Source organism: Muscardinus avellanarius (assembly GCF_963383645.1).
Source record: "Muscardinus avellanarius genome assembly, chromosome: 15".
NCBI lineage: Eukaryota > Metazoa > Chordata > Mammalia > Rodentia > Gliridae > Muscardinus > Muscardinus avellanarius.
Window position 1 is genome coordinate 67,774,453 of NC_137801.1, and position 16,154 is coordinate 67,790,606.

The window sequence follows — 16,154 nt, forward strand, 5'->3', positions numbered from 1 at the left end:
TAAACTGGGTATTTTCAGGAGGCACCCTCCAGCAGGTGGAGGTATTCTAAGGATGAGAAGGCGGCAGGTGGTGTCCACAATATACCCCTGAGGGTGGAGAATAAAGGGCTGCTCCCTGCCTCTCTAAATCCCTTTGGACTGTCCAGGAAGGCTGGCCAGGGCCCTGCAGCTGTGGCCTCCACATGTGGACCTGCAGAATAGTTACTCCAGCCTGGTAAAAAAAAAAACCCTCGCGTCAATGCGGCCAGTCCTCTGCTTTCTGCCAGCCCTGGCTACCTTTTCTGTTCCAAGCTCCCTCTGCACCTGCTCCTGCAAGCATGCACACACCTCCCAAGGTCACGGACAGAGGCTCAGGCACCTGGTTCCCACACCCAGAAAACCATCTGAGCCCCTGGCTGCAGACTGAATCAAAAAGGGAGAGCAGGCCCCACTCGGTACTCAAAGGCAGAGTGTGGGCTGTGCATGCAGACACTCACACACACGCAAAGCAATGCGGTGGGGCCCAAACACCCAGAGGCACTGTGGCCAAAGGATGTGAGGAGAGAGAAACATGTGTGGACACACATGCACATCTCCAGACTGTCACACGTGCACGCCAGCACGCAGGGACACCCGCACAGGTGCCCGGCCAGGCCTCGGCACCCAGCCCCTCCCCCACCCCCACTGAAGCAGGTGGGGTCGGACTGGGGTTTGAAAGCGCTCCCCTCCTCCCTCCCTCCAGCCCTGATACCCAGGATCCAGTGTCCCAGTGGGTTCTGGAGCCCGCCCCCGCCCCCCAACTAGGCTCGGGAACGAAAGGCGGGAGGGGGGAGGGGCAGCTTGGTCTCAAAGCGTTCTGATTTTAATTTCTTACATTAACCCCTTCCCTGACTGTGGCCTGGCCTCCTAGGATCCCTCCCAGCTGGGGGGTCTCGCGGGCCTCCGGAGGGGAGTGGGGTAGAGGAAGGGGAGGAGGAGGCAGCGGCTGGGGTCCTCCCTGCCTCGCCCCTGCACAGCGGTCCCGCAGCGCGCCCCCGACTCGCCCTTACCTCCTCCACCTCGCCGCTAGGCCAGGCCCGCAGCCGGGGCTGGGGGTGCAGAGGCAGCCCCCGCGTGCCAGGTCCAGACGCAGGGCCGCCTCGGGGCCTCGGATCTCTTTCCCTCCGCAGCCTCGGGTGGCCGCGGCGGCCAGCGCCCCCGCCTCCCTCTCGGGGCGGGGGCGTCCAAGCCTCTCAGCCAGTCGCAGCGGGAGGGGTGCACAAATCGGGTGGGGGAAGGATGGAGGAGGAGGGGAGGGAGGAGGGGGCGCGCGGCCCCAGGAAAGCGAGGGAAGGCGGAGGGAGGCGGCGAGGGGGTGGGGCGGAACCGGCCCCTCCTCCGGGGCGGGCTCTCAGCGAGCTGGGGAGCGGCAGATGCAGCCAGGAGCGGCTGCGCCGGGACCCCACGTTTTCCGCCAAAGGTGGCTTGGATGGGGGAGGGGTCCGCGGCTCCGCCCTGGGGGCGCAGGGACAGCTCGCGCCGCGCCCTTCGCGGGTTCCGGCACCACCCGGTGCATTCTGCCTCGGGCACTTCCAGCCGGGCCTCTGCTGCCCACCTTTAATTCGGGCTTCTCCGCCCTAACCCTACCGCTCTGGCGGTGGCCTGCCCCTACTCGGGGGCAAATCCTGGGCTGGGTGGTTCTTGGACTCGAAAGGGGGCGGGCTCCGGAGCCTGCGCTATCCCTGGGATCTGCGCCAAGGTCCTTAAGTGGCCTCTTGGGCTCCGCCTGGGTTGTGCACTCGGTGACCTCCGGTCAGATGCGTTGTCTTCGCGGAGATCTCCTGGGACGATCCCCTCTGGGCGTGCACCGGGAAGTAGCGGAGCTGGGAGTGGCTGCGGCGAGGTCCAGGGACCCAATCCTGCATTTAAGGTGTAGCCTAAGTGCGCGCGTCCCGTTACAGATCCCCTCCTGGAGACCGGAGGAGGATAGTCAGGGAACACGGCGTTGGTTCCCTCCCAGGCAAACCCACTACTTGGCTAGGAGAGCAGCCAGGTTTCCTAGTAATGGAGCATCTAGGGACATCACCACCCCCTTAGGGCCTATTCAGCTGGTAAAGCAGGAATGATTTGACTGTCTGATCCTAGGCTTGGAGGAAGTTGGCAGGGCTGCAGTGTGCTACCAGGACGAGGGCTGCGCTGAGCCTTAGATGAGGAAGGGGAGGGGGAATTATTTACACTAGAGGTTAGTGCTTGGGTCAGGGTTGTACTCAAGGCTTTGGGGGGGGGGGCGGTCCGGCTGCAGCAGAAGAGATCTCCAATTTAGTCGCAGGATATTTCAGTAAATTGGAGGTTGTTGGTGACTTCCACTGACTCCATATTACTCTTATAAAGGCAAAGACATTGGGGCACTTAGTACCAGGAATAATAATTTCTTTTTTGTGTGTGTACATGGATAGTACGGGGATTGAACCCAGGGGTATTCTACCTTAGAGCTACACCCCTAACCTTATTTTATTTATTTATGTATTATTATTTCTTTATTGCGGTACTGGAGATAGAACCCAAGGCATTCTACCTCAGAGCTACACCCTCGGCCTTATTTATTTATTTATTTATTTATTTTTGCGGGTCTGGGGATGGTACCTAGAGGCATTCGACCTCTGAACTACACTCCCAGCCCTATTTTTTATTCTTTATTTTGAAACAGGGTCTCACTAAGTTGCAGAGGGACTCACTAAGTAGCTGAGGCTGTCCGCGAACTGCGAACCTCCTGTCTCAGCCTCCTAAATGCTGGGATTACAAGGGTGCGCCACCACGCCCGGCTTCTATTTTATTTTTATTTTAAAACAAGGTCTCACTCGGTTGATGAGAGTCTCACTACTTGCTGACACTGTCCTCGCACCTATGATCTTCCTGTCTCAGTCTCCCAAGTACTGGGATTATAGGCGCGCACTACCACACCCAGCTTTAAGAAAGAATGATTTGTACACTTGCTGCCATGTGGCTTTGGGGAAAAACTTTAATAAAGACTGGAGTCTGTACAGTGTCCAATCAGGTCTAGCTCCTGTTCTTCCATCTTCTCTTCCTCCTTGTAGCTCCTGAATTTGTTTCCTCCTCCAGGAAGCCTTCTTAAATAGAGCAAATAAGAAATCACTTCTCCCAAGACCTAAGTGCTAACAACTGTATTAACCAAGTCTCAAACATCATGTTAGTTTTTTTTTTATGCAGAGCATTTAATCTTCCTACTGAACTTATCATGTAGACATTATTATTGTTATTACATTTTTCAGGTAGATAAAGTTCGGAGCTCATCAAATGGCACGGCCAGGATTTGAGTGTAAGTTATTCAAGTCCAGTCTCTGCTCAACCACAGGGCTCTCCTGCTACCCCTTTGCTGTAATAAAGACAAATGCAGACTCCCTGAATCTACCTGCTTTTGCAAATAGCCAAAAATATCTTTGTATTGTCTTGGTTCCACCTTTGTTGTTGTGATTTTTGTCCTTATTTTGTGCTTCCTATGAATGTATGGAAACAACTTGGGGCAGGCTTTGTATGTGTGTGTGTATTCTTTTGTTCATGTGTGTATGTGTATGCATGCACGGGCAGGTGCACACCTGTGAGTATGCATGCACACTGGTGCGTGTTTTGTGAGTGCATATGCGCATGTTCGTGTGTGTGCAGGTGTGTGTGTGTGCATGTACTCATCTGCAAGTGCATATAAGAATGTGCACGTGTGTCATGTGTGTGTGGGGTTATTTCTATAATGTGTGAGGACATGGACATGTATTTGCACATGTGCGCATGTGTGACCATGCTACATTTCACAGACAACAGTTCCTGCTTGGTTGTTATGGGAACCACAGTTCTAAAAATGTTAAACTGAATCCCACTCCATGTGGGCCAGAGAAGCTGAGAGAGAGAGAGAGAGAGAGAGAGAGAGAGAGAGAGAGAGAGAGAGAGAGAAGGAGAAGCACTCAGTGTGACAGATATATCTGGGGTCAGAGCTGAGGCACAGAATCATAAGCTTAGTAAAAAATTGGACAGGCTCAGACTAGTCAGAGGTGGGGTCCCATGGTTGTTCTTACCACCTCTCCTTCCTGGTCCTTCCTTTTCCTCTTATATGTGTGTTAATGGGGATTGAACCCAGGAGCATTCTACCTCTGAGCTGCACTCCAAGCCCCCTTTTTAAATTATTTTTTTGAATTTTGAAATGAGCTCGCTAAGTTGTTCATACTGTCCCAGGTATTGGGATTACAGGCGTGCGTCACCACACCTGACTCCCCCTTCTCTTCTCTAGCTTCTCGAGTCACTCCAGCCACCTGTCTTCCCTCCTTCTTCCTCTTTCTCTTTTCCATCCCCTCTTGAGGCTTTTTTTTCTTTTTCAACTAATTGGCACAATAATTAGGAGCTGGTGATATGGGGTCACAGATGTGGATCAAACAATATTTCAGCCAGGTGTAGTGCTACACGCTTGTATCCCAGTACTTGGGAGGCTGAGACAGGAAGGTCATAGGTTCATGGCCAGCCTCAGCTACTTAGGCCTTCTGCAACTTAGTGAGACCCTGTTTTAAAATAAAGAATAAAAAAAAATAGGGCCGGAGCCGGGCATGGTGGTGCACCCTTGTATTCCCAGCATTTGGGAGGCTGAGACAGGAGGATCACAGTTCGCAGCCAGCCTACTTAGTAAGGCCCTCTGCAACTCACTGAGACCCTGTTTCAAAAACTAAAAAGACTAAAAAATAGGGCTGGGGGTGTAGCTCGGAGGAATAATGCCCCTGGGTTCCACCCCCAGTACTGCAAAAAAAAAAAAAAAAAATAGGGCCAGGCATGCTATGGCACACTTATAATCCTAGCATTCGGGAGGCTGAGACAGAAGGATGCAGTTCGTGGATAGCCTCAACTACTTAGTGAGGCCTTTTGCAACTCAGTGAGACTCTGTTTCAAAATAAAGAATAAAAATATAGGGCTGGGGATGTCTCTCAGAGGTAGAATGCCCCTGGGTTCTAGTCCTAGTAACACAGGGGGGAAAAATAGGGCTGAGGGTATAGTTCAGAAGTAGAAGGCCCCCAGGTTCAATCCTTAGTACTGCAAACAAACAACAAAAAAACTCACAAATGTTTCTGCTCACAAGCAGGAGTATTTGGATAATGGATGGAGAAAGGAAAGAGGGCAAAGAACAAAGGGAGGGATAATAGAGGAAGCTGGAAGGTGAATTTGGATCAGATATGAAGGGATGTGATGCAGGTGTTTGTGTGTGTGTGTGTGTGTGTGTGTGTGTGTGTGTGTGTGTGTGTTTCTGTGTGTTTATTTTGTTTTCTGTAGTATTGGTGATGGAACCCAGGGCATTCTACCTCTGAGCTATACCCCCAGCCCGAGCTGGGCGTGGTGGCGCATGCCCGTAATCCCAGTACTTGGGAGGTTGAGACAGGAGGATCACGCAGGTTCAAAGCCAGCCTCAGCTACTAAGTGAGGCTCTCAGCAACTTAGTGAGACCCTGTTTCCAAATAAATAAAATAGGTTGGGGGTGTAGCCCAGAGGTAGAAGGCCCCTGGATTCCATCCCCAGTACTACAAAAATAAATAAATAAAAATAAATAAATAAATACCCCAGCCCTATTTTATTCTTTTATTTTGAAACAGGACCTCACTATGTTGCTGAGGTTGGCTGCAAACCTATGATCCTCCTGCCTTTGCCTCCCAGTACTGGGATTACAAGCTTGGGCCTATATTTTTGTAGGAGGGTGGAAGCCTTGGTCTATTGCACCATGAAGGCATTTTAAGGAATTGTTATAATTAGTGCAGTGCAATGTGGAATGGAAGGAGAGATAATGAGGCAGACAAGAGAAGCAGTTTGGCATAGTTTTTTTTTGGTGTGTGTATGTGTGTGTGTGTGTGGTATGGGGGATGGAACCCAGGAGCATTCTACCTCCAAGCTACACCCCCAGCCCTATTTTTTATTCTTTATTTTAAAACAAGGCCTCATTCAGTTGCAGACGGCCTCACTAAATTGCTGAGGCTCTCTGTGAACCTGTGATTCTCCTGTCTCAGTCTCCCAAGTACTGGAATTACAAGTGTGCGCCATTATGCCCAGCTTGGCATAGTTCAAACTGGTTATATCTAGCTGATCACTAGAAGGGCACAGGGGTTTGGGTGAGGGAAGAGGAAATAGCAGATATTCTGATTGCTCTGTCAAACTTTTTCCCATATCCCACCTCCTCCTTAAGATTCTCATTACTCTTCCTATCTCCCCAGTGTGAGAATCCAGACATACTAGGATAGCCTCTGTTACTGGTGTGTGTGTGTGTGTGTGTGTGTGTGTGTTGAATTCCTCAGGTGCATTAGAAGATAAAAAATGTGGAAATCACTGGCCCAGCATGTATTTTTTGAATGACTGAACTCATGGATATACAGTCTTGGAACTGGAAGGCCCAGGTTCAAGGCCCACTTCTATCTCTTACTCTCTCGATGTGTCCTTAAGAAAATTCCCAAGCCAGATATGATGGCACATACCTGTAATCCCAGTACTTAGGAGGCTAAGACAGGAGGATTCTAGGTTCACAGCCAGCCTCAGCAATTTGGCGAGACCATTTCCAAGTAAAAAATAAAATAGGGCCTGGGGTGAGCTGGGTGTGGTGGCACACACTTGTAATCCCAGTACTTGGGAGGCTGAGACAGGAGGATTCCAGGTTCACAGCTAGCCTCAGCTACTTAATGAGGCCCTCTGCAACTTAGTGAGAACTTGTTTCAAAGTAAAGAATAAAAAATAGGGCTGAGGATGTAGTTCAGAGGTAGAATGCCCTGTGTCCCACCCCTAGTAGCACGAAAAGAAAAAAAAAAGATAGGGTCAGGGATGTAACTCAGAAGTGGAATGCTTTTGCATCAAACACACACAAAAAAGTCTCCAAACAACTTGGGCCTGTGTTATTATGTGATTCCACATGATTGTCATAGCCAAGGTGTATGTGTACATGGAAGGTGTGGAGTGGCATAGACTGAGAGGTACTGGCCAATAGGCACACAGAAGATAAATGCGGGAACAATTTCAGTAGAAGAATCAGCATTTTTCTGGGCATATTGTCACACACTTGTAATCCCAGTACTTGGGAGGCTGAGACAGGAGGATCACAGGATTGGGGTCAGCATCAGTAATTTAGCGAGACCTCAGCAACTCAGTGAGACTTTTTTTTTTTAATAAAAAATAAAAAGGGCTGGGGTGTAGCTTTGAGATAGGATGCCCCTGGGTTCAATCTCCAGTATCCTCCCCACCTCCAAGTCAACATCTTCTGGCTTCAGTTTTCAACAAAATTGTCAACTGGTGACATAAGGGTTTTCCTGCTACAGAGTATGTGGTCTGCTTCACAAAATGTAGCAGACATCTCCAGAAGTGCTCAGCTGAGCTTGCAAGTAAGGAAAGAAAACATGGATCAAAGCAAGGGAAATGAGAACTCGAATGTAACCTTGATGTGTGCTGGAAGGAATCCCAGGTCTACTTCTTGTCTGTCTTGACCTGGGCCCTAGTTGGAATAGGGGGAGCTGCTTATGAAAAATTACAACTGTTTGAGTTAGAGTTTGAACTCGCAATGCCTGTAAGATACAGGAACCTCAAGCCAAGGAATTAACAAAAGAGTTATCGTTATCAGGTGATGCTCTTGGAGTGCCCAGCAGAACAAAAACAGGAGGAATACATCTTCAACCCTGACCACATTGTATTGCTGCCCAGGTAAATCCCCACTGACAATAAACTGAAAGCTAAAAACTATAATCCACAAAAGAAAACAGTGTACCATGAATAAGAGTTGATAAGAGCCTGGAAAATGGCAAAAAGTTCCAAGTCTAAGTGACAGCCTTGGAGGAAGGAGGGGGAAAGGGGACTCTCAGAGAACCATATTTACTTAGGAACCAAACAAATTATTGTCACTATTAACAGGAATTGGGTATATGAAAGAAGGCTCTGATTTTAGACAGATTATATTTGAAATAGTAGTGGGACATCCTACAGGGATGGTCATTAGCCAGAACTGAGGGGCTGACTGAATTAGATGTCATCTATGGCATCTAAGAGATGAAAGACTGACAATGAGCCAGGTGTGGTGGGATTACACTTGTAATTTCAGCATTCGGGAGACTGAGACAGGAGGATCGTGGTTCGCGGACAGCCTCAGCTACATAGTGAGGCCCTTTGCAACTCAGTGAAACCCTGTTTCAAAGTAAAGAATAATAATAATAAAAAAAATAGGGCTGAGGGTGTAGCTTAGAAATAGAATGCCCCTAGGTTCAAACCCCAATACTGTTTAAAAAAAAAAAAGTAAGGAAAACATGCCTGGATCTGTTTGGGTTTATTCTTTTTTCTTTTTTCTTTTTTTTCCTCCTCTCTTTTGTGCTGGAGATGGAATGCAGAGGCATTCTACCTCCAAGATACAACTTCCTTTTTTATTTATTTTAATTTTTAATTCAATTTTATTTGTGGTGCTGGGGATGGAACCTAGGAGCTTTCTACTCTTAGCTACACTCCCAGACCTATTTGATATTTTATTTGGAAACAGGGTCTCACTAAGTTGCTGAGAGCCTCACTAAGTAGCTGAGGCTGGCTTCGAACCTGAGCAATCTTCCTGTCTCAGCCTCACAAATGCTGGGATTACAAGCGTGCGCCACCACGCCCGGCTCATTTTTTATTTTGAAACAGGGTCTCACTAGGTTGCTGAGAGTCTCACTACTTGCTGAGGCTATTCTCAAACCTGTGATCCTTCTGTCTCAGCCTCCCAAGAACTGGGATTATAGGCATGCACCACTGCACCTGGCTTGGTTTGGGTTGATTTTCTGATGGTTTGATTTTAATTCTCTCCCTCTCTGGCCTAACATTCTCATCCCTCAAATCACTAGGGGAAACTGGGCATGGTGGTGCACCCTTATAATCCCAGCATTTGCCGGGCGTGGTGGCGCACGCTTGTAATCCCCGCTCTTAGGAGGCTGAGACAGGAGAATCGCACAGGTTCGAAGCCAGCCTCAGCTACTTAGTGAGGCTCTTAGCAACTTAGTGAGACCCTGTTTCTAAATAAAACATAAAATAGGTCTGGGAGTATAGCCTGGAGGTAGAAAGCCTCTGGGTTCTACCTCCAGTACCACACACACAAAAATAATCCCAGGAGGCTGAGACAGGAGGATCATGATTCAAGGATGGCCTCAGCTACTTAGTGAGGCCCTTCGCAACTCAGTAAGACCCTGTTTCAAAATAAAAAAATAATACTAAAAAAATAGGGCTGGGAGTGTAGCTCGGAGGTAGAATGCCCCTGGGTTAAATCTCTAGTACCCCCCCCAAGTCATTAGAGGAGCCAAGCATGGTGGTGCACCCCTGTAATCCAAGTACTTGGGAAGCTGAGCTAGGATGATCACAGGTTCAAGGCCAATCTCAGAAATTTCGTGAGACTCTCAGCAACTTAGTGAGGCCCTGTATCTAAATAAAAAATATAGGGCTGGGGTGTAACTCAGAGAATGCACCTGGCTTCTATCCCTGGTACCACCGCTCCCCGCCCCCCAAGAAAAAAATCACTAGGGAATCTCCAGTAAACAAGGACACAGGAGGCAGGGTTGTCTTGGAGTTACAGAACCAGGCTGAACTCTACTACTAGGACTACTATTAAGTGACTTCTTTGGCATTCCATTTTCTCATCAATAACACTAGGTCTATTATTAGGGTGTGAGATTTCGATGAAACACAGCTGGTGGGGGGCAGGATGACGGTCAAAGACCAGCCACCCACAGCCTGCTGGCTCTTCCTAATTTGTTCACTTGTGTGCTTTGGGACCAGCTGCTCCCCAAATGAAACTTTATACTCCTCCTTATCCTACTGCATATGAAAAGTGAGTTCAGGTGGCCCATGACTATGAGTGAAAGGCATGGTACTCAAATAGTAAGACAGGATCACCATTATCCCATGTCTCTGGAATCTACCATTCACCTATCACAGGACCTTGAAATTCATCATTTGAGCCTTTTCATAGGGTTAAACATTGCCCTCTGCCCGGCCTGGTGGCTCACACTTGTAATCCCAGTACTTGGGAGGCTGAGACAGGAGGATTTGGGTTTGCAGCCAGCCCTCAGCTACTTAGTGAGGCCCTCTGCAACTGAGTGAGACTCTGTTTCAAAATAAAGAATAAAAAATCAGACTAGGGTGAGCTTGAAGGTAGAATGCCCCTAGGTTCCATCCCCAGCACCCCACCACACACAAATTGCCCTCTGTAGGTTATTCTTCTAAAATGTTAATCCCCCGGAAGAGGTACCATCAAATTCTTCAGCACTAAGTCATTAATAAGATACAAGACACTCAGCCTTGTGAAGCCCTTAATACCTGAGAGAAAAACGAATGGAATTCTCTGGATCATTTGGTCTCTGGTCAACAGGCTGCAGTGCAGGGATGCTAGGGGTGGGGTGGGGGAGGAGCCAGAGTATTGGAAGCTGGGTTGATGTAGCATCATAGGGCTGTGGGCTCTCCTAATTCTAACACAGCTCAGAAGGGAAAAGAAGGAAGTCTGTAGACACAGGCCCTCCCCTTGCCTTGCCTTAGCAGAGAGGAGTCACTGGGAAGGGGGAGGTGGGGCACATGGAAACCTTATTTGTTTTGTTTTGTTTTGTAGTACTGGAGATTGAACCCAGAGACATTCTACCTCTGAGCTATACCTCCAGCCCTATGTTATTATTCCTTTTTATTTTGGTGGTACTGGGGGTGGAACTCAGAGGCTTTCTACCTCCGGGCTATACTCCCAGACCTTTTTTCTTTTTGGAAACAGGGTCTCACTAAGTTGCTGAAAGCCTCACTAAGTAGCTGAGGCTGGCTTCGAACCTGTGTGATCCTCCTGTCTCAGCCTCCCAAGCGCGGGGATAACAAGCGTGCGCCACCACGCCCAGCTTATTTCTTTTTATTTCTTTTTCTTTTTATTTTTTTGTGGTACTGGGGTGAAACCCAGAGGCTTTCTACCTCCAGGCTATACTCCCAGACCTATTTTATACTTTATTTGGAAACAGGGTCTCACTAAGTTGCTGAGAGCCTCACTAAGTAGCTGAGGCTGGCTTCAAACCTGTGGGATCCTCCTGTCACAAGCGTGTGCCACCACGCCCGGCTCATTTCTTTTTATTTTGAAACATGGTCTTTCTAAGTTGTTGAGGGCTTAAGTTGCTAAGGCAGGCCTTGAACCCGTGATCCTTTTGTCTCAGCCTCCCAAGTACTGGACTTTCAGGTGTGCACCACCACGCCTGGCTCACGGTAGGCTTTTATGCTCCAAGGTCTGTCCAAGGTGGTCAAAAGGAGAGTAGAAGTGTTGGGTAGAGTTCTGATAGCAAAGGCAGGAGGCCTGACTTTCCCTTCACCTTCTCCTGTCTGCATCCCAAAGCCGTTAAGGGTTCAGCTGGAAGGAAAGCTTGGGAAAGGGCCATGGTAGGTGCATGCCTGGACAGTAAGTGGGCTGCTGCTTCCCGAAGAAGATCCTTTATGGGAAGGGAAGCTAAGATAGCAACGAGCCCCTGGCAAGGCCTGCTCCAGGTGTATTTCAGCCAGGTGCTGAGATGCTTTTGACCCTGAAAACATGTAACTTTTGTGTGTGTGTGTGTGGGACTGGGGATGGAACCCAGGGGCATTCTACCTCAGAGCTACACTCCCTGCCCTATTTTTTATTTTGAAACAGTCTCACTGAGTTGCAAAGAGCCTCACTAAGTAGCTGAGGCTGTTCATGAACCGCGATCCTCCTGTCTCAGCCTCTCCAATGCTGGGATTACAACCGTGCACCACCATGCCCAGATCAGCATGTAACTTTTGAACAGACACACTGGCACTGGCTGGAGCCTCTGTGACAGCAAATGCTGGGAATTCACAAACAGCACTGAAATACTGCAGCCTTTTTCTGCTGTGGCTATTGCCTAGGGCTCCCTCTAGCTGCCAAATCTGTTTCTCACTTCCTGATAGGAAACCTTTCCAAACAGTTCCATTAAGCTCAAGTGCCTTAATTCTTTTTTTTTTTTTTTTTGTGGTACTAGGGGTGGAACCCAGAGGCTTTCTATCTCCGGGTTATACTCCCAGACCTATTTTCTATTGTATTTGGAAACAGGGTCTCACTAAGTTGCTGAGAACCTCACTAAGTAGCTGAGGCTGGCTTCGAACCTGTGCGATTCTCCTGTCTCAGCTTCCCAAGCGTGGGGATTACAAGCGTGCGCCACCATGCCCGGCTTCAAGTGCCTTAATTCTGAGGTTGAAAAATAAGCACTGGCTGCCAGGCGTGGTAGCCGACGCTTGTAATCCCCGGGCTTGGGAGGCAGAGACAGGAGGATCACGCAGGTTCAAAGCCAGCCGTGCTGGCTTAAGAGACCCTGTTTCCACATAAAAGAGTATAAGAATAAGTCTGGGAGTGTAACCCGTGGGAGTATAGCCAGAGGTAGAGGGGCTTCCAGGAACCCCAGTACTACCAAAAAAAAAAAAAAAAAAAAAAAAAAAAGAAAGAAAGAAAGAAAGAAAGAAAGAAAGAAAAAGAAAAAGAAGCACTGGCTTTGGAATCATTTAGTTGCCCAGGGAGTAACCTACCTTGGGCTCTCATCGTGTGTGTGTGTGTGTGTGTGTGTGTGTGTGTGTGTGTGTTACTGGGGATGGAACCCAGGGGCATTCTACCTCGGAGCTCTACCCCCAGCCCTATTTTTTATTTTTTATTTTGAAACAGCATCTCACGGAGTTGCAAAGAACCTAAGTAGCTGAGGCTGGCTGTCTCAGCCTCCTGAATGCTGGGATACCAGCGTGTGCCACCATGCCTGGCTTGCTCCCTCATCTTTGAAATGAGGTTTATGCTTGCATCACTTGAAACTGTGAGAATTAAGGAGAACAACATATGCACGGTGTTTATCACCTTCAACCGCTTCCTAGTTTCAGAAACACCCTAGCCCTTAGGTCAGCTGTGATTAAATATTTATTGAATGCCTACTATGTGTCACGGTGCCCTATAGGTCTTCTTGACGGTAGGTGTGTAATCCCATGAGTACGGGAATCTCTTTTGTCTTCTAGCACATAATGTCCTGGGAGAGAGACGTTGGGGGATTCAAGGCTCAGGAGCTTATACGGCAGATTCAGCACAATAATTCAGCATAAGAATATTTTAGCACAATGATTTTAATTGCAAAAATAAACAGTTTTGTCAACTGCTTGATAGTAGCGTCTGCTTTACAAAAATTAACAACAACAAAATGGAAATAACCCCAAAGCAAAACGTAACATCCAAAGGCTGCTGGAAACGACATTGCTGTACAAAGTCCCGCGCGAGACCCGCTCGGCGCAGCCCTAGCCTGTCATTGGGGGTTTAGAGGAGGGCGTGGGGGCGTGCGCCAGTAAAAAAACAAAAAACAAAAAAACCAGAAAACAGTCTTGAGTCCCAAGTAAGTTCCTACTCAGTGGGTGGCCTGAGAGGACTTTCCCCAAAGCGTGATTGGCGGGGAGTACAGCGCCCGGACAGCCGGAGCTATCCACGAGACTGGTGCTGAACCGGGCGTGTGCTGCGGGCGCTTCAAGGGAACTGGAAGCGGGACCAGAGGCCGCCCGGGGCGTGCGAGGCAGAGGTGGGAAGAAGAGCGGGAAGGGGCGCCGGCCGGACCTTGTGCGCGCCGAGTGGCGGCGCCCCAACCTACAAGACCCAGCTCCTGCTCACAGCGCGGCGAAGGAGAGGCCCAGCGAGTAAAAGCCGAGGCCCTTGAGCCGCTCCTCGGCGCGCGCCTTCTGCTTCAGGTGCACCTTGCTGTGCCGTTTCTTCTCGTCGCTGCGCGCGAAGCGGCGGCCGCACACGTCGCAGGCGAAGGGCTTCTCTCCGGTGTGCGTGCGCACGTGCGTGGTGAGGTGGTCGCTGCGGCTGAAGTTGCGGAGGCAGATGCGGCACTGGAAGGGCTTGTGGCCGGTGTGGATGCGCAGGTGGCGATTGAGCTCGTCGGAGCGCGCAAAGCTGCGCACACAACTCTCCACCGGACAAGCGAAGGCCTTGGCGTGCGGCCGCGGGCAGAAGCAGCGCGCGCTGCACTTGCCGGCCCTGCGCCCCTTGCGCCGCGCCTTGGCCGGGGGGAAGGGGGCTGGCGGCGGCACAGGTGGCTGCGCCCCCGCGCCGCTCCCGGGCATGTCGGCCACCAGAGGTTTGGGGAAGTCCGCTGTGGCGGCGCCACGAAGGCCCAGCGGGGAAAGCTGAGGCTGCGTACCGGCCAGAAACTCTCCGCCGTCGCCGCCACTCCCTCCCTCCCCACTAGGAGGGGTCAACAGCCCCGGGAGGCCCTCGGCCCCCTCCCCTAAGTCGCCCGGGGCCAGCGGGAAAGGGTCGTAGGCCCCGGTGGAGAAGAGTCTGTTGGCTGGACCGGCCGGCAGCTCCGCGGGGCAGCTGATGGACAGCAGGTCCTCGATCTTGGCCCCTATCGAGGGGAAACGAGCCTCGGGGGCAGCCTGGTAGCCTCCCTGGGACCCACAGTTCCCTGGGGCCCCCACAGAAAGCAGCTCCCAGGGCGCATAGGGGCCTTTGAAGGCCGAGGCGGCGTCCAGCGCTGGAGAGGCTGGAGGCGCCCGGAGGCCCGGCTTGACGTCGGGCGGGGAGAGCTGAGGCTCGTACAGGCACTGGGAGGGGGCGCCCGCGGCCGGCGAAGCCTCCCAGAACGCCTCGGAGAAGGCGGCCGCGCTCAGATCCGGGGAGTAAAGGTCAGGCGGACCCGGAAGCAAGGCGTCGGGGCCCGCGGGGAAAGGGGCATCCAGAGGGGACCGGGATGCTGCCGCCTCGGGGCTGGGGAAGGGTGCCAGCCCCAAGATGCCCGACATGAGGTTGAAGAGTGCCTCCGGGTCGTGCGGGTGTTCTGGTACTGCCTGAATGAAGAAGCTACCGCTGTAGCTGAGGCCTGGAGGGGGCGTGGGCGCAGGGCCCTCCAGGAAGCAGGAGTCGGCTAAGTCCCCCCCGGCGGCACCGCAGCTGCTCAAAGCCCAGCTCAAGAAGTCGCCTGTGAGGAAGGAGCGGGCATCAGCTCCAGGCACCTCAAAGGGAGTGCCCCCGAGCCCGCAGCGGCCCGCGCCCACGAAGCCCAGGGGGCGCGCCGACGCGTGCAAAGCGCCCTCTGCACGCTCTGACCCAGCAGGGGGCCAGCATCTGTCCCAGGACACACGCAAACACGCACACGCCAAACACACGTGCACCGGCAAAAGATACACAGGTGCCAGCGGAGGCGCCGGCGGCCTGGCGGGGGTGGGCATGGGCGCGCGCCCCCGGGACCCCCGCGCCGCCCCTCCCCCACGCCCCCACCGCAGCGTCCCGGCCCCCGCGCGGCGCCGCCGTCGGAGCGCCCCGGGTCGCGGTCCTTACCTCCAGGGTGGCCGGCGGCCGCGGGAGCGTCTCTGGCGGGCAGCCGAGGCAGCTCCGGACTGGGTTCGGCGCCACAGCCTTCGGTGGACTTCACGAGGACCGCGTCGGGGCTGGAAAACTCGCTGAGGTGGAGCATGGCGCGGTGGCGGCTGCGGGGCGCCCGCGGCCTCGCCCGCTGGGTCTGGGGGCTCGCAGGCTGCGCGGAGGCCGGCGGTCGGGGCGCCCCGCGGCGCGCAGACCCGGGCGCCCGAGCTCCTGGCCTCGGGCGCTCACCTCTGGGTGCAGGGTCGGGGGGCCGCGGCGCCCTGGCTCGCCCGCACCCGCCTCGGGCGGCGGCTCCTCGCCTCTCCAAAGCGCAGCCGGGCTCCCCCAACCCACAGCCCCCCCACTTATATAGCTGCGGCGGCGCCGGCTCCGGGCTTCCGACTCCCCGGGCCACTGCCATTTCGGGAGGCCCCGGCCCTGCCGCCGTGACGTAAATGCCCAAACATGGACACAGGATGTGTGCCGGGGACTCCCGAAAAGGAAAGCTCGGGCTGTGACGTCGCCGCCGCCACCGCCGCCGGGCCCGCGCCGCTGCGTGCGCGCGCGCTCCCGAGCCAGGAGCGGGGGCGCGCAGGGCCGCGGGGCCGCGCGGCCTGCGCTGGGCTGCCGCTTCCCGCCCCAGGCCGAGACCCAGGCGCGGTGGCACGTGGGCTTTGAGAGCCCACAGTCTGGGGTTCGAATCCCCCCTCGGTGTTATGCGCCTAAACTGAATCGGCTGCGGACAGAAATTGAGTTAGAGAGCATGAAATTCCAGGCACACTCAGTAAGCCGTAGAGATAACTACCATTATTTATGGCTTTTGCGC

General features: G+C 52.4%; 1 protein-coding gene across 1 annotated transcript; it reads right to left on the reverse strand.

Moving 5' to 3' along the window:
- Nucleotides 1–13,626: 13,626 nt before the first annotated feature.
- EGR4 (early growth response 4) lies at nucleotides 13,627–15,749 on the reverse strand (the record flags this gene model as incomplete). Its single annotated transcript, XM_080712051.1, has 2 exons — nucleotides 13,627–14,945; nucleotides 15,305–15,749. The coding sequence occupies 2 exons, from the start codon at nucleotides 15,747–15,749 to the stop codon at nucleotides 13,627–13,629; spliced, it is 1,764 nt and encodes a 587-aa protein (XP_080568177.1).
- Nucleotides 15,750–16,154: the final 405 nt, after the last annotated feature.